General features: G+C 42.3%; 1 protein-coding gene across 1 annotated transcript in view; it reads left to right on the forward strand.

The window, feature by feature from the left end:
• The window catches only part of ANK2 (ankyrin 2), a 573,506-nt gene that overhangs the window by 415,407 nt on the left and 135,530 nt on the right, over positions 1-22,569 (forward strand). Inside the window, 2 exon segments of the mRNA XM_029608082.1 lie at positions 13,466-13,677; positions 19,264-19,468. Coding sequence (XP_029463942.1) covers positions 13,466-13,677; positions 19,264-19,468 — 417 coding nt within the window.

Raw genomic sequence — 22,569 nt, forward strand, 5'->3', positions numbered from 1 at the left:
CAGCCCAGACATTCAGTCATTGGTGGAGATATGTTGGTAATTTTTTTACTAGCATGCATAACGTGATTTTTAACATTCGAGCCCCTGCTATATGCAAAGCGTATGGGTTCGTTGAAAATCGGATGTATTGTTTGCAAAATTTTCCAATGCTCTCAGATGATCTGGCTTATGTTGGCGGATTTCAAAGTATGTCTTAAAACCATGGTCTGTCATTGGGTTGTCTCGGCTGATGCCCCTTTCAAAAACAGTCTCTGTTGGCATACAATGCCCTCTGATATGCTTTTTTTTACATGAGGGATAGAGTAACCTCTCTGTCAGCTCAATACATAGAGTATCGAGCGGTATGTGAGCAGGACTGTGCGTGCGGGGAATGAGGGTGCGCCCGGCACTGCCGCACTCTTTCTAACGCGGCCTTGCTGTATCGACCTGTGTGTAAATCAATCAGCCGTTGCAATGGTTTGATGCTTGAAATCAATTTTATCCGTACATAGGCACCGCAATCTCAAAAGCACCGGGCCTGGGTCGCAATAAGAAGTTACCATGATCGAAGCTGAAGATAAACAGGAATTTGAGGTATAGGGAGGGCAAAGGTTGGGGTGGGAGAAAGAAGGGGGGGGGCTGAGATTTAAAAAGATTTTTAAAAGATGGGACACAGAAGCAGGGGGGGTAGGGGAAAGGGGAGAGACTGGCACCAACCCCTATCTATATTTTTGTTAAAATCAGATTCAGGGTGCTTTGGGGAGTAGGCAGCAGGCTCAGCGTGGCAGGGTCGAGCCTTTGGAGTTCAGATGGGAAGGAGGAGGGGGCTGGTTAGGGCCTGTAGGCCAGTTAATTCTAAAGTTATCCAACTATAAATAAGTGTGTATCTATACATAGCCAGCTATATTCAAAAGAATATCCAGTTATTGTTAGCTGGATAGCTTTAACCAGTGAAAGTGAGTGGGACATTTATCCCACTGAATATCCAGGGCAGATAACTTGTCTGCTAACCAGCTTACTGAATATGAACCCCCTGCATTTTCAGTAGGACAGACTGATAGTCTGAGAATCTGGCCTAAGTACCTCAGTTTTAGACACGTAATGTTAGGAAACATTTCAGCCAAACTCAGGCATTGAGAACTTCAGCTTCGTAAACCCTGCTGTATTTTCTTCCTTTAGGGGAAAATACTGCAGCCTAGTAAAGGACCTCCTAAATTAGGAAATTTTCATTCTAAAACTTAGGACTCATCCTAATTTAGGGCATCATTTACTAAACTGTGGTATTTATAACAGCTTAGGAAACTGAGCGGTATTTTCCCCAGTGGTAAAATGCCCTGAGTTAGGTGGCCTGCAATTGCTGCGCGATGGCTGCCCTCAGGCCAGGGTTGCCATCTAGTTAGAGGGCCCGAGCGATCCAAACAAAGCCCCCCTAAACTGTGAAAAAAAACCTGGGGGGCTTATGAGAACCTCTGTCCCACTCCCCCGCTGCCTCTAGAAGTGACATCAATAGATGAAAAATTTTTAAAAAGTGGTGCCAGCTCTCCCCTCCTTTTCAGTCCCACACCTTTATAAAAAAATAACCCCCTGACCTTCAAACTGCCACCTCCAGGACTCTCCACCACCCACGCCCCCCCCAGGCCACAGGACCTCCCCACCTCAGCCCACCCCATCAAACTAGCCCCATCATACTATTGTATCCCTGGTAGACTGTGGGGCCCAGAGTGTCCCCTAGTCTCTAGGCCCTATGATGTTTGACCAAAAAAATGGTGCAAGCCAGCTGCTTTCAACTTATGCCCCTAAAACTGAGTCACTGACATTCTCTGACATTTTAAATGAAAGTATATCCCTGCTATCATATGTTTCCCCATAGGGACATACATTGAATAGTGGCTGGATGGTGCCATTTTTTGTCATACAGCGCAGGTGCCCAGAGTCGAGGGTGCACTCTGGGCCCCACTAGCCCACCAGGGATACAAGGGTATGACCGGATAGGTAGGTTGGGTTGGGGTCCTGTAGTCTGGGGGAGGGATCCAGAGCCCTAGGGGATTTGAAGGACAAGGTTGGTGGGTTGTTGGTTTTTTTTTTTTCACAAAGGGGCAGGATTGAAAATGGAGAGGAGGAGCCAGCTCCTTGCCATTTTACATTTTTTAAAAACATTTTTTGTCTGTTGGAGCAGCGGGAGTTTTTGACAGTTTGGTGGGGCTTTGTTCAGGCCGTGTGGGTTCCTGTAACTAGCAGCCCGGTTTCATCGGGATGCACGTTAGTATCCTGATCCTCTCGGTGAAAGTTGGCTACAATTCCAGAGTTGTAGCTAATTTTAAATTTAAAAAAAAACATGGCTTGTGATTTTTCAGGGAAGCCACATTATTTTATTTCCATGAAAATAACTAGTAGCGAGCCGCTTTGCATGCATTTGCAAAGAATCTTCATGCAAAACAACTTATTACCATTTGTGCATTAGTGGGGGAAAAATAGCACAATGGTCATTAAAAAAACATATGTAACCCCCTTTTTAGGAGAGGTGCTCCTAGGGGCACACAATCTTATTTATATCTTCTGGGGCTGCTCTGGCTAGCTATTCATTCCCACACTGACTCTTAATCCCTGGGAGGGGGGGGGACTCTTTTTATAAGCTCTCGCTTATGGCCCAGACGATGAAAAGAGATCGCCAGTGTGTGTGCTGTGCTTTAAGTGCTTCTCATGGGGTGAGAGGCTGTGAGAACTAAGACAAGGACCAGGTCTGGGTATTAAAATAAAGTTTACTGATTCATAAAGTTAAATTAAAGTCCATTGTCCAAAATGATGAGTGTCCATCTGCCTGTAGTTACAGGGTTTCTTTCTGTGTAGGTAAGGTGCCCTTATTACAGACCTCTGGGTAGAGCCCATGGTGTTTTTAAAGGCGGTTACTCTCCCGGCGGCTGTGCTGTGTGAATCCTAGTGGAGGGGTCCTTGTGGCTTTGCAAATATCCTACCTTTAGAAATCTTTTCTCCCGTGGGCACCCAGCCTGTCGTGTTTCCTTGGGGGGGGGGGGGGGGGGGGGGGGGGGATGGGAAATCCGGATGGGATCTCCTTCTCTCACTCTTTCTTGGAGTCAGTTGTTCATTCGCCTTATTTGTTACTTTAGGTGATTTCTCTGGTGGAAAAATCCGGGGATCAGGCTATTCACAGCATTGCAATCCCAGTGGGGAAGGGGCATCCCAAAACCCTCCCCACTATTCTTTAGTCCAAAAAATACTTTAACTCCTAATCTGGGTGGCTTCTCTGCCCTCACTGTCTCTCGCAGCAGGATCCATCACTGGTGCTTGCCTAGCTAGCAAGTAGAGTAGGATCTCAGGTCTTTGGTCCTCGGAAGAGAGCCCCTTGTCGCAAAGGGGTATCAGGCTTAAAAGTCTATCTCACTGTAAATTATAAGAAGGACCCTCTGGCAGGGTGTGCACGGTGAGGTTTCTCTTCTCCTCTGGGCAAGGCTGGGAGGCCCTACCAGACTGTGGGAAAAATACATGTGGTCTGTGCAGCTGCTCTCTCTCTGACTGAACACCCCCCTCCCTCCACTGTTAAAATGGCTGGGCTAATTAGTACTTAGGATTCCAATCAGAATCTCCAGTTGGGAGGCACTGAAGTGTATGGATGGCTCCTATCTAAGTGTGTTCTAAGGACAGGAATACAGAGATAGTGGCATCTAGTGGCCAGACCCAATAGGGGTGCCACACGTGATTTATCTCTAACACAAGGCATTTACCTTCTGGAGCTTGCTTAAGATAAATGACTCCCTTAGGTTTCTAAAACTGAGTTTTCTAACTGTAGGCCTACTATGTATCTGCCTACATTTAATATCTAAGTTGGAGGTCTACGGCTGGAAATTATCATTAAACATCTAACTTACTTCCCCCAGCTTGACCCCCTTCCATATTTTAGGAGCCTACATTTAGGTGCTCAGCAGGGGAAAATGTCATTTATGCAGATCTCGGTGTCTGGCTCCTTAAATTAGGTGCCTCGATCTTTTGAATATCTACTCCATAGTTATTACTTTACTTGCAGTCTTCCAGACAGACCCAGATGTGTGCTTACCCGCATTTCCCCTTTAGGGTTTACAAGTGGCTATTGAAAGTCTACCCCCCTTGAATATTTTTCAGATTTTGATGTGTCAGTGCGTCAGACTTTCATGCACTTAATTGAGGAGATTTTTTTTACACTCATCAAAACAGAATACTCAAAACCTTTCAAAGCCCAAATTGTTTTATTAGAGACAAAGCATATATGTATCTAAGAAAACAAAACCGAAGCCCAACAATTGGATAAGTTTCCACCCCACTGAGTCAAAACTTGGTGGGAGCACTTTTGGCAGCAATTCTAGCAGTGAATCTGTTGGGATAGATCTTCACCAGCTTTGCCAACCTAGATTTGTCAATGTTAGACCTTTTTTTCTTTACAGAACTTCATGCTCTGTCAAGTTCCTTGGAGAGCATTGATGAACAGCAATCTTTACGTCGTGCCACAAAATTTCACTTGGACTGAGGTCAGGGCTCTGAAAGAGCCATGTCAGAACATTTATATATTTTTTTATTCATTAGACTTTCTAATATAGCTTTGGTTGTGTGCTTCGAGTCATTGTAATGCTAAAAGGTGAACTTTATTCCCACTTTCGGCTTTCTTGAAGAGGGCAGATTTTTCTCCGCTCATTGTCCCTTCTATCCTCTCAAGTACCCCAGTCCCTACCGATGAGAAGCAATCCCCATAAGATGATGCTGCTGCCACCGCCATGCCTCACAGACGGGATGAGGCTCTCTGTGTTGGGTTTTCACCAAACAGAATGGGTTGCATTCAGGCCAAAATGTTTATTTTAATTTCATCAGACCACAAAACATTTTGCCACATGGATGCAGTATCACCTGAGTATTTATTTGCATATTTCTTGAGTAATGGCTTCCGTCTTGCCACCCTACCATACTGGTTAGATTTGTGGAGTGCTTGGGATAATGTTTCATGCACACTTTGACCACTCTTGGCCATGGAGGCCTGTAGTTCTTTCAAAATTGCCACTGGATTCCTGATTTATTTATTTAATTTATTTATTTAAAAGTATTTATATACCGCTTTTCAGAACAGGGTTTTTTGCCTCCCTGATCAGTCTCCTCCTTGCTCAGACATCCATTTGGCAGGGTTGGCTTGCTGTAAGCACAACTTGGTGATGGTATACACCTTCCATTTCTTACTAATTTTCTTGACCATGTTCTGAGCGATTTTCAAGGACTTTGTAATCCTTTTATACCCATCTCGAGATCAGTGTCTTTCCATAAATTTATCCCAGAGTATTTTGGACAGCTGCTTGTGCTCATGGTTGAGTCTTTGCTTTGAAATGCACAAACCATGAGAAACTTTGGAATTTATCTTGTCATTATGTGAATCAGTATAATTTAACAGGTGGGAATTCATTTGGTGTACGCTTTTGAAGGTAATTGGTTACACCATAGGTTTAAATATTTAGTATTGTTTCATGAAGTATAAGGAGGCAGATACTTAATCAACCAAGCTTTTCCATGTTTTTCTATTTCATTTTTTGAGGAATTATGTAATATATTTTTCACATGGTAGTTGTGGGGTAGGTCATGTGGATATATGGAACAAACACTGTTTAATGCATTTTACTTCCAGGTTATAAGGCAAAAACTCATGAGCATTTTGAAGGGAGATGTAGATTTAACATAGCCACTGTAGATCCTTAAATCTCATCTCACAGGGCTTTTGGTACAGATCTTGCACCATTTTTTTAGCACCATTCTATTCTATTCAAAACACTTTCGCTTATCCACAAAAGCCTTATTAATGAAAATCTCCACTGGATCAACCCACCGCTTCTCCCCCGCACATCCACAAGACCCACTCGCCCTGCACTCCAAGGAACTCTCTGTACTCCCTCAATCAAATCCACTAAACTTACCTCAACTCTAAACAGAGCCTTCTCCTTTGCTGGCCCGACCCTATGGAACTCCTTACCTCCTGACTTACGCACAGAGACCTCCACTCCCAAATTTAAGAAAAAACTAAAAACTTGGTTGTTCCTTCAGGCGTACCCCCCTCAATCCTCCACGAAGAAATCATAAGACCCTAAAGTCCCTACCCTTGAACCTGTGAGCTACCATGACAATACAAGTCTCCCCACAATATTACTTTCCTCTTAACAAATCCCTCTCAAATGACCATGAACTGCTATACCTTCTGTATTATAGTTATCCTTATCCATTGTTATTGTTTGGTTTGATATGTAACACATTGCTACTCGAATTTACATTTAACTTGTAGTTCTTTTGTTGTTCCTGTTGCCTCCTATAGTTGTCATTGTTCCATGTAAGGGCTCTGCCTAAATATAATTGGCTCTGCTTATATGTTCCATGTTGTATGTAAACCAATACGATGTGCAAACGGCTATCGGTATAGAAGAAACTCCAAATAAATAAATAAATAAATAATAACCCTTCTTAGGACTGTCTCCACTCAGTTCTTGCAGAGTTATAGCCTCCAAAACTGGGCACACTACTCCAGGTGACATCTCTCTAGTGATCTATACAATGACATAATCAGTAGATGAGCATGCAGGTTCCCATATTTAAAAACAACACCTAAACCCTTACCTCTACTCCCATGTCTTACCATCAAGCACTGTAATAATTTGAACAGTCACCAAAACTAGTGATCCATTGCAAAAGCATTTGGAACCCTAGGTCCCCTTGGCCTTGCTGATGTCAACCTGATTGGTTTCTGGGAAGTAACTTTCTGGTACTAACCCAGTAGCTTGTAGTGTCTCAAGGTCATATGCTTTAGTTAAAAGAAGTGCTGCCATCTACTATGGACTGACACTACTTGCTACATGATCCTTGCTCACTGCACCACCTGGAGTCTTCCTCAGTCTGATACTGCCATTGCTGCTTTCTACTTTATTTATTTATTTATTTATTTATTTATGTAAGGCTTTTTTATACCGATAACTGTTTACATATTGTATCGGTTTACATGGATCAGAAGGAAAAGAGCAATTACATGGAACGGAGTGTAACATAGTATAAGATAACTAATAACATTACTACATCCTCTCTTCCTGGTGGGGTCAATAACCCTGCCCCTATGACATCATCAGGGCACTGGGATTTGAGGCATACAGTGACACCAGAGGCATTTCCACCTGCCCTCCACTGCTTGTTGCTGGACCCTTGCTCACTACTCCACCTGGAGCCTTCCTGAGTCTGATGCTGCCATTGATGTTTTCTGTATCACTGCAGCTCCTCGCTTCCTGGTGGACCAATAATGAGTGCTACATCATAACTTGCCTGATCCTGTTTACCATAATTTTTCAGTATGGCTATTCCTAACAACAATAGATTTTGTTATCTCAAACAAATATTTATAACTCTAGTAATATTAACCATTTCTTTTTAATCCTCTTCTTAAATAAGCAATCCATTAAAAAAAATTGTTCATGATTTATTACAAACTGAAATGCCAGATTGCTTGTTTTTAATCAAATCTTGGTTATTAGATACTGGCAATGTTACCTTTAACCAAATTTGTCCCCATAGTTATCTTGCAATCTCCAGACCTAGATCAAACCGGGGAGGGGGAGGCATTCTTGTACTCATACAAAACAATCTAGTACCCACTCAAGTTCATCTGCGATCCTTATGTGCTACTCTTAGTCTCAATAAAATTACTACATTTCTGAATAGTCTACTGTCCACCTGGTTTGCTAACCCAAGACACTTCTCCCCTTATTGAAATACTATCTGCTTTGCCTATTGATCCAAAATGGAGAGTTATTCTGGGTGATTTTAATCATCGTTTAGATCCCATCCCTACTCCGATCCTGATCTCTTCAAAGCCACTCTCATTCCTAAATTGCAAACATCTTATTCTGGTAATGTTGAAGCAGCAACGCAATCCTGGAAAGTGACACTAGATCACACCAATAAAATCAATACTTCTAAAAAGTACTCATTATACTCCATGGTATAATGCTGACTTAAAATCTATGGAACAAAAACTGAGACTCCTGGAACGTCGATGGAGAAAGAACCCTTTACTCCAAAGAGTACAATTCTTTCCTAATAACATATCAAAACAATTTGAACACTATAAAAAATAGCCATTTACTCTCAGAAAATTGCATCTGCTATTAATAATTATGCACAGCTCTTTAATATTGTTAAATCCCTGTCCAAATCTCATACTACCAATAAGTTACCATCTGATACAGATTATTACAGACAACTAGGAGCCTTTCTAAATGAGAAACCAAAAAAAAATACAACCGTTTTTTTCACCTTCCCATTCCAACTGAACTTTCCAACTCATACCCCATTGCAAGATGGGATACTTTTTCACCAGTAAATTTTTACACAGTCACGTGATTAATATCCAAAATGAAAAACTCTTGCCCCATTGCACTTTTGAAATGTACACATGAAGACATCTCACAACACCTCACCTCCATAGTCTATCTCTTGCATCCAGCACAATACCAGCAGCCTTAAAACAAGCCTCAGTTACACCAATACCAAAAATTCCTCAGGTGATCCTTCTGATCTCAATAATTATTGTCCAGTCTCATCCCTTTCCTTTATGTCTGAACTCATTGAGTTTTCTCTATTACACCAGCTCTTTCATTACCTCACCAAACATGAAATTCTTGACCCACAATAACCTGGTTTTTGCAAAGGTTTCAGTACTAAAACACTATTACTATCACCTTTTGACACAATACTTTGTGGTTTTGATGCAAATACAGATTACATCATGGTACTATTAGATATATCCGCTACATTCGACACAGTTATACATTCCATACTACTAACATGTTTAGCTTCAATTGGTATATCTGGGATAGTTCCAATATGAATCAAATTATATTTATCAGATCTCACACAAAGAATTAGGATAGGTTCATCGTACTCCACATGATTCAACATTTTACCTGGTGTTCCACAAGGCTCAGCACTCTCATCCATATTATTCAGCATTTACCTTTCCCCTTTCTGCAAATTACTTTCCTGCTTGGGAGTCAACTAAAACATGTGTGCAGATGACATTCAATTCTTCATCCCATATTCTTCCTCATGGCCAATACCATTGAGATTGCAACACTCTGCATTAGTTCAGTAAAACACTGGTTACCTCATCATGATGTGACAGACCCTTCAGTCATGTCACCATTAATATTTGAGTGAGCCCTTAGTTCAGCTAGAAAGAGAGTTCAGGTTAGTGTGAGAGCAGGTAACATTCATATGCATCTCCTCCTTTTGAGGGGTTTGGAATGGCTGGCCCCCCTGAGAGTCTAATTACCAGCTCTCCACAGAGAGCGTGGGAAGCAGTCCTTTAGGTTTGCTGAGAGTTAGGAGATAGAAAGGAGTTTAGGTTTTGTGTTTCTTCAAGCTCAGTCACTGGAAGTAGGCTAACCCTGGGGATACTGACCAGTGTCGGGAAGGTTTTCCTTCCAGTGTACTCACTAGCTGGTTGGGATATCCTCTGGGTTGTTTTTGAGGCATAAGAACATAAGAAAATGCCATACTGGGTCAGACCAAGGGTCCATCAAGCCCAGCATCCTGTTTCCAACAGTGGCCAATCCAGGCCATAAGAACCTGGCAAGTACCCAAAAACTAAGTCTATTCCATTTTACCATTGCTAATGGCAGTGGCTATTCTCTAACGGGCGGATTTTAAAAGCCTTGCTCGCGTAAATCCGCCCAGATTTACGCGAGCAGGGCCTGGCGCGCCTATTTTCCATAGGCCGCCGGCACGCGCAGAGCCCCGGGACGCTCGTAGGTCCCGGGGTTTTTGGAAGGGGGCGTGTCGGAGGCAGGACCCGATGACGCTACATTTCGGGGGCGGGGCGTTTCGGGGGCGGGACCGGGGGCGTGGCGCCGGCCCGGGGGCGTGGTCCAGGCCTCCGGACCAGCCCTCGGGTTGGAGGACGGCGCGCCAGCAGTCCGCTGGCGCGCGTAGATTTATGTCTGCTTCTCGCAGGCGTAAATCTACGACAAAGGTAAGGGGGGGGTTTAGATAGGGCCGGGGGGATGGGTTAGGTAGAGGACGGGAATGGAGGCAGTTTGCGCGGCTCGGCGCGCACCGGCTGCCCAAAATCGGCAGCCTTGCGCGTGCCGATCCAGGATTTTAGAGGATACGCACGGCTATGTGCGTATCTTATAAAATCCAGCGTACTTTTGTTTGCGCTGTTTTTAAAAATCTACCCCTTAGTGAACTTAATAGCAGGTAATGGACTTCTCCTCCAAGAACTTATCCAATCCTTTTTTAAACACAGCTATACTAACTGCACTAACCACATCCTCTGGCAACAAATTCCAGAGTTTAATTGTGCGTAGAGTAAAAAAGAACTTTCTCTGATTAGTTTAAAATGTGCCCCATGCTAACTTCATGGAGTGCCCCCTAGTCTTTCTATTATCCGAAAGAGTAAATAACCGATTCACATCTACCCATTCTAGACCTCTCATGATTTTAAACACCTCTATCATATCCCCTCTCAGCCATCTCTTCTCCAAGCTGAAAAGTCCTAACCTCTTTAGTCTTTCCTCATAGGGGAGCTATTCCATTCCCCTTATCATTTTGGTTGCCCTTCTCTGTACCTTCTCCATCGCAATTATATCTTTTTTGAGATGCGGCGACCAGAATTGTACACAGTATTCAAGGTGCGGTCTCACCATGGAGCATTTGAGATTTTTCGTGCTAGGAGCCTTGTGAGACATTCTGGGCCTTCTTGGGCACAGGGATTGGGGAATCCCGTATCTGTGATGCCCAGGGATAAGGAAGACCTGCCCTAGTGGCGGTGACCAGCTGCAAGGAACAACTCCGGTGTTAATATCTCTAATGAGGATAAAGAAACTGTTTTGTTAGAAGAGCCAAGAGGAAGTTTTGACTGCCCTTCCTTCTTGTCTGAAGCAAGAGAGCTACTTGTTTCAAGAGGATCCTTCCCATCAGGGATCCAGAGAAAAGAACTAAAGAGACTTTGTAAATCAAGGAGATCCAGAAGATCTGCTAACTGTGAGTATGGGAAAGTAACATCACTGGGGACACCCATCTGGTGTTTCTCCACCCTGGGGGAGAGAAGAGATTTACTCTCTGTACCATAGACTTTAACATTTTTATCAGATTAGAAGGGGGTTTGACCATCCTAAATGGCCCTGCCCATCTGGGAGCTTCACTTTACTTAATCCAATAAAGTGGATGTTTCCCTAGCTCTGATATAAGTGAGTCCTGCACAGATAGAGGGAAGAGACTGTAAGAAATTGAGAAGAGAATTCTGTGGTGCTGCGGTTTGAGTTTGTGCCATTCATCACCACTGTAAAACAGTAAAAACTTTCAGTTTGGACACTAAACCAGTGGCTCCAGAGTATTTGTTTTGCATGTACTGCACCCACAGCAAGGACAAGTACCCTCCCCAAAGGAACACAAATAATTACAGAGAAATGTGAAAAAAGGTAACCCCTGTCACACTGGGCCCTGAAAGTGTATCTCTCTCCCCTCCCCCCTCTCTCCTCCACCTTCAAAGGATCTGGCCCTGGGAGGAAGAGAAAATATGAAAGAGTTAACCGGTAATAGGTTCCACCCTCAAAGAGTAACATAGCCCCATTGGATAGCAGTCCTCAAACCTCATCCAGATTACAACTTAACCTGTCTAAAACTGAAGTCATTTTGCTATCTTCAATAAAAATCATCCACGTCCTCTCCCAACATTTACCAATCTCATTATCTGCTAGGAAGGAACCTCAGTACAATTCTTTATCAAAATGTATCAATGAAAAAGTATATTTCCTGTGTTCTAAAGTTCTCATTATATTAACTGTACCTATTAAAGAATCTCAGACTGCTACTGGAACCTTAACATTTTCAATTGGTTCTACAGATTCTAATTTTAAATGCTTTGCACTATTGCAACTCCTTATACGTGGGTATTCCAAAGTGCACAATTCGCCCGTTGCAAATTACTCAAAACTCTGCTCTGAGATTACTAAGTGGAATAAAAATCGGGGAACTTATTATACCTACACTTATGAATCTACATTGGTTGCCAGTTGCATGGCAATCATAGTACAAGATGCTCAGTCTAAAATATAAATCTTCTGAATGTCGATTCATCCACCTGGCTTGCCTCAAGTCTTTGGCTATATAAACCATCTCATCAACTGTGCTCTGCAGAAAACATCTTTTGGAAGTCCCAACTCTAAAACTAGCGCGACTGGAAGTTACCAGAAACAGCGCTTTCTCAGTAGCTGGTCTACATCTTTGAAATGCACCACCTGAAACTATTCGGACAGCTTCATCAAGTAAATCTTTCAAGAGAGCCTTGAAAACTCATCTTTTCATGCAGGCATTCCAAACTTACCATGGGTCCTCCCTGGTTTTTTCCTTATTGTTAAACTGACTCTTTTTCTCTTTGTGCAATTTCACTTGTAAATACTGACTGTGTATGTGACAGATGTGAACCACCATGTACTGTAACAGAATGGGTGGGATATAATTTTTAATAAATAATACATATGTGGCCAATTTTGAAATTTAAAATTTAAATGTAGTAGACATAAAGGGGAATCGTACCAGATGTTGCAATTGTGCAGTCTCTTCTTTTTGCCTCAGAGCAGTTAGCACTATTTCAACCCTGCCTACCTTGCATTATCCCTGTTTGCTGTGCCTCTGCCCATTTACCACTTGCACAATCTGGAAAAGATGTTTGCATTGCCTGTTCCAGTTCTCTAGTGCACATCACGAGCTTGCAGTCCTTTGATTCATTATTTATGATGTATGTCAGAACTTCACTGGGATTTTCAGAATTGTTCATCTTTTGAAGGAGCACATCAATGGCATCTAAGGCACCACTTTTTTTTTAGTTTTCCCTTCATTCTCCTTGCATCTCTATAAATAGCTGGCTGGAAGTGTGACATTTCCAGTATTTCTGCCCTGAGCCCCTAGAATGGAGCCTTTTGCCTTACAAAGGGTTCATTAAGGGCTTTCACCACATTCTGCATATAAAAGACAACTGACCCGCCGTTATGGCTGGTGCCAGTAATTTTAGAGCTCATTTCCAACATGTCATGCATATATGAGCTCCACTCTGGCTTGTGTATTTCCAAGAAACACCTAATTTGCCCCATGCATGTAGGTTCATGGGGCTAGATTCCTGGGAAACCCTCTGCAGTTACCACTGCCTCATATGTATATGTACAATGTCATTTGAGGTAGTGGGGATTGTGTTGATTTTGTTCCTAGAGTTTTCCCAGTACAAAGCATTCCATTCTTAATATATTAGATCCACATTATTTGTTTTTTGTTGTTGAATTAGCCTGGAAAATTAATGTGGTCTGTATTCTTGCTGTTTTATTTTGTATGCGTTTGACAACAGCACGCTTTAAAAGAATGAATATGTGTAATGTTTCAGATCAAATACTTTCACTTTATTTGATAATTAATTTACTGATTCTTTTCTCAGTTCTGGACAGCCCTGAGGAGCTGGAGAAGAAGCGCATCTGCCGTATAATCACTAGAGACTTCCCACAGTACTTTGCAGTAGTGTCCCGGATTAAACAGGACAGCAACCTGATTGGGCCGGAGGGTGGACTGCTGAGCAGTACGGTTGTGCCGCAGGTTCAGGCAGTCTTCCCAGAGGGTGCTCTAACCAAGCGGATTCGTGTAGGCCTACAGGTACAGAACCTTATCAGTGGTGTGAAATCATTCAGTGTTGAGATTGTACTTTTAGTATGTGATTCGTTACAAATGATTAAATCTTACATCAATATGCATTTTCCCCCCAAGTCTACAATACAGGATAGATGCATATTATGACAACTGCAAGGCTAGTTAAGTTAAGAGATGTGATATATGTAATGGGATATGATGGCTATACTCAAAATATGAAGCATTTTTAACCTGCTAGCCATGATTTTTATGATGTGTAAATAACAACTTGAAAAACTTACATGTATACGTCCTGGAAGTAACATTTTAATTTTATTTCATATACCTAAACTTGACTGAAGTAAATGTGTAATGCATGCTGGCATTATATATACTATACACTTTGAAAGCAAGTGGCATGCATGTTTCACTTGTGGTACAGTTGCATTGGTGTACAGGTTGTTTATTGCCATAGTGCTGTGACAAATATACACACACACACTGAGTACACCGGAGAAGATCTGTACCTTAGTTCATCTTGAGATTTGTGAGGATATTGGCCTCCCTTCATCTCCCATCTTAATTCTTGATTGGCCTCATGTCCAACACAAAAGAACATTTTGAGTCGGTCTGTTTTTTTAAATGTTTTATTTTATTTTACTTTTTAGCAGTCTTTTTTTTATTACTCTTATTCTTCCTGCATTTCTTGCTCCCATGTTATTCTTTAGTTTCCTGTTTATTCTATCTTCTTATCATTATTTGTTTCATTTTTGCACCCCTTTCTATCTTTTTATCCAAACTTTGTCCATCGTGTTTCTTTTTCCTTTGCCCCCCTCACAACATGATAGAAGCTATCCAAGGGATAGCATGCAAAAGAAAAGTGTCGTCAATGGGGGACCTAAGTCATGTAGACTGGAGAGTGCCGGCTGTGGAATCCTCTAGGAATAGGGGATGCTGGAATCCTTGCAAAAGGTATTTCTCAAGCAACCAGCTGATGAGCCCGCTTTATGGCAAAGCGATACTGAACCTGCTGCCTACAAGTGGAGAGACCCACTGAAGTTATGATAACAAAAAACCTTGGGTCCAATGATCAGTGTAACGTGTGTGGTTCAGTGGATCAGAACCAAGCTGTACTAGAACAGTGATTCTGTTAAGGATGACTGATCAGGGGTAGGAAATCTGAGAGGTGCAGAAGAACTATGAACAACAATAAAAAGGATCATTGAACTAGTAGCAAAATCTTTGTCAGTCATGCTAGCAAAAAGAATGAAGCGACCTCTATGTTTCATCAACAAAGTAGGGAAAAAAAGTAAGAATGTAAGAGCAAGCTAAATTGTCTTCAGAAGCTACAAAGAGACACACAAGAAGGAGGGTAAGCAATAATTACCAGGAGAAAAAAAGGGAGATAGGAAGGGCAGTTAAGTGTGCAAAGACTCACACAGAAGCATATATTATCCCGACATTAATGGCAGAGGACAAAACTTAAATTAAAGGCGACGTAGGTTAGCCCAGTGGCTCAGGTGGCAAGGGCTGTATATTGCCATGTGGAAGGTCTCTGGTTTAGTCCCTGAGTTGGGTCTCCCACTCCCCAGATTGTGTGAGGATGCTGCAGAGACAGCGTTCACTGCCCCCTGGGGGAAGGACTCATTGTCATGAAGGGTGGCCGGATTCCCAGGCCCATGATTTCAGGGTTCTAGCAGGAGCCCTGATGTCTGTCACTGCAATGACCTAACCAGGTATGTTGAGAGGGACAGTCACAAATGAAAGCTCCTGGTGCCATAATCCCAGCCCTGGTTCCGATTGTGCCAACAGTACAAAGGAGCAGGGAAAACTGCAGGGTAACAGCAAAAAATCACAAGGGAGGATGCGTTTAGTAAAGAGGAGAACCAGAAGAAAGCAGATATGTGTCTATTAACAGTGGAAGGAGAGACTGAGGGACCAAAAGCAAAATGTAAGGATAGAAGGGACCATTTTCTCAGGAGGATGAATTCAAGGTCCTGGCACCATTGAAATTAAACAAAGTAGTGGGACATACGGTAATTGGGTACATCCTGAATACAAATGGAGCGAAAGCAGATACTGACTGTACCTGTTATACTTCTATTCAAATTATTACTTGAAAGAGGAGAGGTTCTAGGAGAACATCTGATGTAGTCTTGCAGCACAAGGGTGGAAATAAAGAAGCAGAGAACTACAGGGAAAAGGAAAGGAATGGTAACACTAATGAAGGACTGAATAGTGTTTTGAAACCAATGGGTTACAGGATGCTAGGGACCCGGGGAACATTGTTTCCCAAGAGGAAGATACTGCCACACAAACCTGATTAGATTCTCGGATTAGGGAAACAAAGTATTAGATCAGGAGATGCAGTAGATCTGGCCTTCGGTTTCTCCCCCTATTTATAAGTAATATTGTGGAAGATTTAGAAAGGAAGATGTACCTTATGTGGATGAATTGAAAATCAAGCGAGTAGACATACCATTGGGGATAGATATGATGAAACAGGGCTTTAAAAATTGGAGAAATGGTCAAATGTTTGGCAACTGTGCTTTAATAAAAAAAAAAAAAAAATGCAAAATCTGCATTTGGAGAGCAGAAATTCAAAGGTCATATATCATTTTGGTGGGGAACAACTGTTACCTGAAATGGTCTCCTCCCAGCACAGCTTAGAAATCTTACTCCCTGGGAATTTTATCCGAATACCATCAGAATGCTCCCAGACAACAAACCAAAAGCGCAAAAACAAGTGTGTGTATCTTTATTCTATATAATCATGAAGACTAAGACCAAAAGAGCTTTCAGAACCCAGCTCTTAGTGAGGTGACAGCAGATACAACATAGACAGTCAGTGTGATCTCTTCTTCCGGTCTTGATTCCAGATGCTGGCAGTGTTGTTGTCCTTCCTCTGTTCCCTTTCCTTTGTTTTTTTTTTCTCCTTATTTTCAGCTTTTTGCCCTTGGGAGCCTGTTTTTGTTCCATTTTGACATTGCATTCATTTGTACCCTGCTTTGATTGACTGTATTCTAATTACTGATTAACTTCTGTACTTCCTTTTGGAAAATATGATACCACTTAAAGTGATAGATGGTAGTTTAGTGTACTGTACTTTGGAATTTAGATGGGCAGGCATGGTATGGGATTTTGTGGGAACTGCTGCTTACAGTTCCTCCTTCGCTAGGATCAGACTAGAACACACCAAGCTAAGTAGTTCCATCAACTTGGAATTTTATCCCTCTGGTCATTAGGAAATAAACTATATCAGATTTCAAAAGTGCTTAAAGACATGGTGTTCTCCCAAGTGATTGATGTTTAGCTTTATTACTTTTTTAGGTTCTTTTTTCTGTTTTCAGCAGTCACCGTCTATTTTGTATTTTCTTTACAAGTTTTATGGTTTTAAGTTCTTATAGATTTTTCCAAATTTTGTTTTTTAATAGTGCTTGTTTAATATTAGTTCTAATTTGATTTTGTTTTGTGTAATTTTTTTATATTGTAAACTGCTTTGATGGCATTGTAACGATTGATGGTCAAATTTAATAAATAATATTAATGACTTTATTATTTATATAGCCCCCAATCCATTATGGTCCTGAGCCTGGTGGGGGCATACAGAGAGGACCCTGGACCCCCATGACCCCCCTGCAGGATTCCTGCATGGGGGAAAAGTACAGGCTTTCCAAGGCCCTTACGGGTTGATTTTCAAAGTGCTGTTCGCGCAAAAATGGCCACGTACACACGTATGCAGGCCTCACGCGAGCAACATGCATTTTAAGAAGCTGCTAAGTACGTGCATACATATCCGTGCGTGCGTCAAAAAGAAAGGGGTGGAAAAGGGGTAGAGCATGGGCGTTCTGGGGCAAGGCCAAGATTTACGCATTTTAAAAAAGCTCACCATGGCGCGCATTGCCTTGTTATATGCCTTGCATTTTAAGGCGTTTAGCATAGCGTGAGGGTTCAGGGTCAAGTGGGGAACTTGCAGGATGAAGTAGCAGAGGGGTCTTGAAGACCTCGATATGAACTGAGCAAACTGGTGGACTACTTGGAAAAACAGTTTTTTCCCTCGTATGAGCGTGTTTCAAATTCTGCCTGCATACGCGTGCAAAAGCCGCTAAAGCCCTAGTCAAAATATGCGCAAGAGGGGTACTTTAAATGATATGCGTGCGCTTGCGAGCACAATTTAAAATTGCAGCGTCTCCCCGCTGGCGCACTGATACGCGCATGTATGGGCATAAGCGCATTCCTTTTAAAGTTACCCTGTAAATGTTTTGTACTCACAGGGGCTCTTCTTGCACACTAGCTAAGCATGCCAAAAAGACCACGTCCCCACCAGCTCGTTTGTTCAACAAAAAAAAAAATCTTTACTGACTGATGGCAGAGAAAACACAAAGCCCCAAAATAGATACACTTCTGAGTAGTGTACCACACTGTAGCTCAATTTGGGAAAAAGAAAGTCACAAAAAATAAACACAGTCTCATTCACCACTCCAAACGTCTTCCCCCAAAAGGTCATCTGTTCAGGACAGGTACCCCTTTCCACCTGTTTGTTAGCTGCAATGTTTTCTCCAAGGTCCTTCTCTCTCCTGTGATTCTCGGGCTGATTTTAGCTGAAGCAGTCTCTGACACCAGGCTGCCCTTCCTCTGGCACCTCCCAGTCCACCAGTCCACCAACTCTGCAGGGAAATCCTCTTCTCCTTTGGGTTCCCACTTCACTTTGGCAACTTTCCCAGGCAGATTGAACTTCCTCTGTCACCTCCTAGTATACTCGTCCATAGCTCTTTAAGACCTTCTTTACACGCCAATCTGCTGAACTTCCAGGAACTTCTCTCATCAAATCCTTCTCGTCAACTCCCATGGGCCACCTGTGCTTAAAATCCCCTCCTCACTCCCCAGCCATGTGAAGGGATAAAGCTTCTTAGGGGCTCTCCTGCTCCCTCAGCCCTACGCTAAATCTGATTCTTGATTCCTACTATGTCACATGGGCACAGGAGATTTGTTAAACCACAGACCCCCTCCCAGTGGGGAATGGTACACTACACTAACACATCTACAATACACTGACCAGTAGGCAAGCACAAATGGGCAGGCTGGGTGGTCCAAGTGGTCCTTATCTGCCAGCATGAAATATGTTTCCTTCGCTTTTTTTTTTTTTACCAATTTCCTTTTTGGGTACAACAAATTTTCCTATTTAAATTTCCCTCACTTTGCCTCTCTCCTTCTCTCCCTTTATTCCCGTCACACACCCTTCTCACACACTACACGCTATTTATTGCATTTTATTCCTTGTGCATCTCTCACACTTGCCTCTCTTGTGCTTCCTCTCATAATCTCTGCCTTTTGCACTTATGCAGTCTCACTTCCTGTCCTTATCTCCCCTCCCAGCATGTTATGCCCCTTTTGTTCATTACAAAAAGAAAGTAGCTATGATCTAGAGGTAGGTAGATATGATATATATATATGATATAGATCTATTTATTACAGACGATGCTGTGCAACACATAAACCTAATAGTATGGGTAGAGTAGTAGGAACATTGTGTGTATTTTTGTTAGTCTTCATGAATAAAATGTATTTATCCTTTTTTTTTGTGTCTCTTTTGGTTTCTGTATACATCTAAAGGCCCAGCCCATGCACAGTGAGCTCGTAAAGAAGATTTTAGGTAACAAGGCTACCTTTAGCCCCATAGTTACTCTGGAACCCAGGAGGAGGAAATTCCATAAACCCATCACCATGACGATTCCAGTCCCCAAAGCTTCCAGTGATGGGATGACGCTTGGGTTTGGGGGTGACGCGCCTACTTTAAGATTGCTGTGCAGCATTACAGGTAAGCTGGATGTGGCAGGACATCAAAAACAATATGAAGCAAACCGCAGACTACAATACATGAGAGGGAAAAAACATTAGATGTGAAAAACGCTTTACTTTTTCTAACAGCTGGCGACAAAATTCAGTGTATCAGCAGGTTCATAGTGACGTGCATCTGCGCTATATCTCTGCGCCTTGCATAGATATGGTCACGAAGCATAAAATAATCAACTTAGAAGCAAAGACGGTAACTTTAATACCAGCGCGCGGGCACATGTTGTACGAACATATGCTGGCTCGCATTCAGAGATGCAGCCGTTTTATAACATTTGCGCATATATGCACACACGAAATAAAATAGGCTGAACGTGCGTACCTGTGCGCACAATTTTATATGGACACGCACTGCAAAGTCTGCCTCCACCACGTAAGTGAGGGGACTTTCATAGAAGCGCACGCCAACGCAATTACCAATTAAATTACTTCGTTCCCAGTTCATCCAGGTAAGAGATAGGACTTCCTCAGCCCCTATTTAAATAGCCTTCCTTTTCCCCTCTTAACCCTGTTTTCATGCATATATTTTTTTGTTTTAGGACTTACACTCCATCCATAGCAGAAGTAAAGTTACGCAATAGGGGATCCCGGCGTGCGCTTGTGCGCAGAAGTTTGAACACGCTAGTTTCATTCATAAACCCAGGAACGCCCTCGCCCCTCCCAGACCATGCCAATGCCTCGCCCCATTTTTGGACTTTTTCATTTGTGTGCATACCTGGGCGGCTTTTAAAATCCGCTTGGCGCATGCCGGCCCAACATATTTGCATATCTCCTGGTTTTGGCGCACGTCAGGCTTTTAAAATCCACCTATGTGAGAAAAAAAACATAAGAAAAACCGTAATAGAAATCTAAATAATAAACCATTTAGAAGTTCTTCCTCTAACTAGGACAAGCCAGATAAAAATGAAAGGAAGCTATTATGAAATCATACATCAGTAAAAGTCTATGCTCAGAATTTATTTAAAAGCTAATATAAATAAGCAAGTTTTTACTTGTTCCTGAAACTGAAGATCAGTAACTAAACGGGCCTGTCTAGGTAAGGAATTCCACGCGTGTGGCAGCATAAGAGAAGGCCCACGTGCAGAGTTCTGGAATAGTTAATCCTGGGAGCTACTCCAGGATTTAATGTGGATCTGTTTCTATTTCTCTTCACACTTAATACTGGAGTTGACGTCAAATCTCCATGCACATATACTCAGCTTAGTGGTAGTCACTTGGAAAGCTGCTCATCCAAGAGTGAAACTGTCTCCCTACCTCAGATAATTACCCCATGATTAATATGAAACTCGCGCATCTCCTTCTGTTGTAAATGCAAGCAGCAGTACTGATTCTGTTGATTAAGATAACCTTGAATGGCCTGCTCCTGAACCTGCAAGATGGAAACACGGAGATAGAGCTATAAAGTATTCTGTGGGACACCATATTCTTTTATTCCCTTCCTCCTTAGAAAGATTTTTATGCATATATCAGACACATGGTTTCAAATACAGAAAAATGGTTAAAACAGCACATTTTAAACTCACAGACAGTAATATCTTGCTGATATATTCACTCTTCCTTCATAAGCATCCATATACCAAATTACTACATTTCTCACCTGCTACTTGGACAGGCAATGTGAGGTCAGACTGTTTGGGGCTTTTTTTTTGGGGGGGGGGGGGGGGTATTTATTTTTTTCCCTCTGCTGTTTTCATCCTGCTTTTTTATTTATTTATTTATTTTTAACTTCCATCTTAATCAGAACCAGCCTCCGCTGGGCTATGGTTCAATAAGCCTTCAATTCCAATTACCTGGGATAGATTTCATAAACTCCATCCCATGTAGTGTAGCCATTACAGCAACAGTCCTGTTCTGAGGATCATAGACTGACTCCTGTCACCATTGTGCAATGGCTAGGATAAACAACCCCCTCCAATACCCCCTTATGGCTGTGAATGCTGCCTCCGCAGTGTCCTCAGCCCAGTCCCCGCAGACCCAGGGAACAGATGCCATGTTCAGGATTTGAAGCTAGGTCTTGTGAATGGCAGTAGGTAGCACTGCCACTGAAATACTGGGCCAATCTAAGGTCTTTCAAAAGGTAAAGGGCTTTTTTGAACCGTGGGGATGTGTCATTCAGTAAATATTGCTTTATGGGAATTAAATTGTAGGGTAGAGGCAGTGGTAGTAAACTGGGAAGAATCACATGGTTTCAAAACAGAGGCATAGTCTTGGGTGGTCCTTGGGGGGGCCCAGTACCTATTCACTTTTGGTTCAGGCTTCCACTCCCAGCAGCAGGGTCATGTTCTATCTGAGTCAGGAATTGAGAGAGTCTGGAGGCATTGGAATCACTGCCAGTCCATGATTCCCTATGCCTTTAAGTAGGCTAACTTGAATGGGAAACACCACTGCCCTTGGGCTAGACATGTAGAAGTTTGAGACCATCAAAATCTTTGTTTACTTTTGGCAGGTAATTATTTTTATCCTCCCTCCTCTCAGCCCTTTCAAAGTTCAGGAATGCCTGGTCTGGGTGTAAGTCCATGTATGTAATTTCTCTTCAGTAGCCTGAGAAATGAACACTAAAATAGTTACCTTAACTACATAGGGAAAGGGAGAAACAGCAGAGATGGGCGGGAAGACTGAAGAGACAGGAGGTAGGAGTGTTGCCAGAAATTAAAAGGGTTATTAATTATGCACCACTGCCATGAAGATCCACACTGGATGGGATGGGGAGGCTGACCTCGGTTCTCACTCATTCTAACCATGGCCTCCAAAACTTAAGAGTTCTGGCTACACCCCTGATTTGTAAAGAGCAGCAAAGTTTTGGGGATATTGAATAGGAAAAATCAAACACTGCTACAATCCCTTATCTTTTATCTATAGATATTTCTAGAATTTGGCTAATTAGAATTTAGAATTTTAGAGTATCCAGTTTTAGTTAAAGTACATTTCAGATAACTCACTGAAAGGTGACCAATTCATTTGCTAGAAAGGAGAGTATCCTTATTATATATGTGAAATACATCTATGTAACTGTTATTACACAGAAAACTACATAAGAGTAAGTTGTGTGCAGAGAAAAAAGTGGCT

Source organism: Rhinatrema bivittatum, chromosome 1 (genome assembly GCF_901001135.1).
Source record: "Rhinatrema bivittatum chromosome 1, aRhiBiv1.1, whole genome shotgun sequence".
NCBI classification, from domain to species: domain Eukaryota; kingdom Metazoa; phylum Chordata; class Amphibia; order Gymnophiona; family Rhinatrematidae; genus Rhinatrema; species Rhinatrema bivittatum.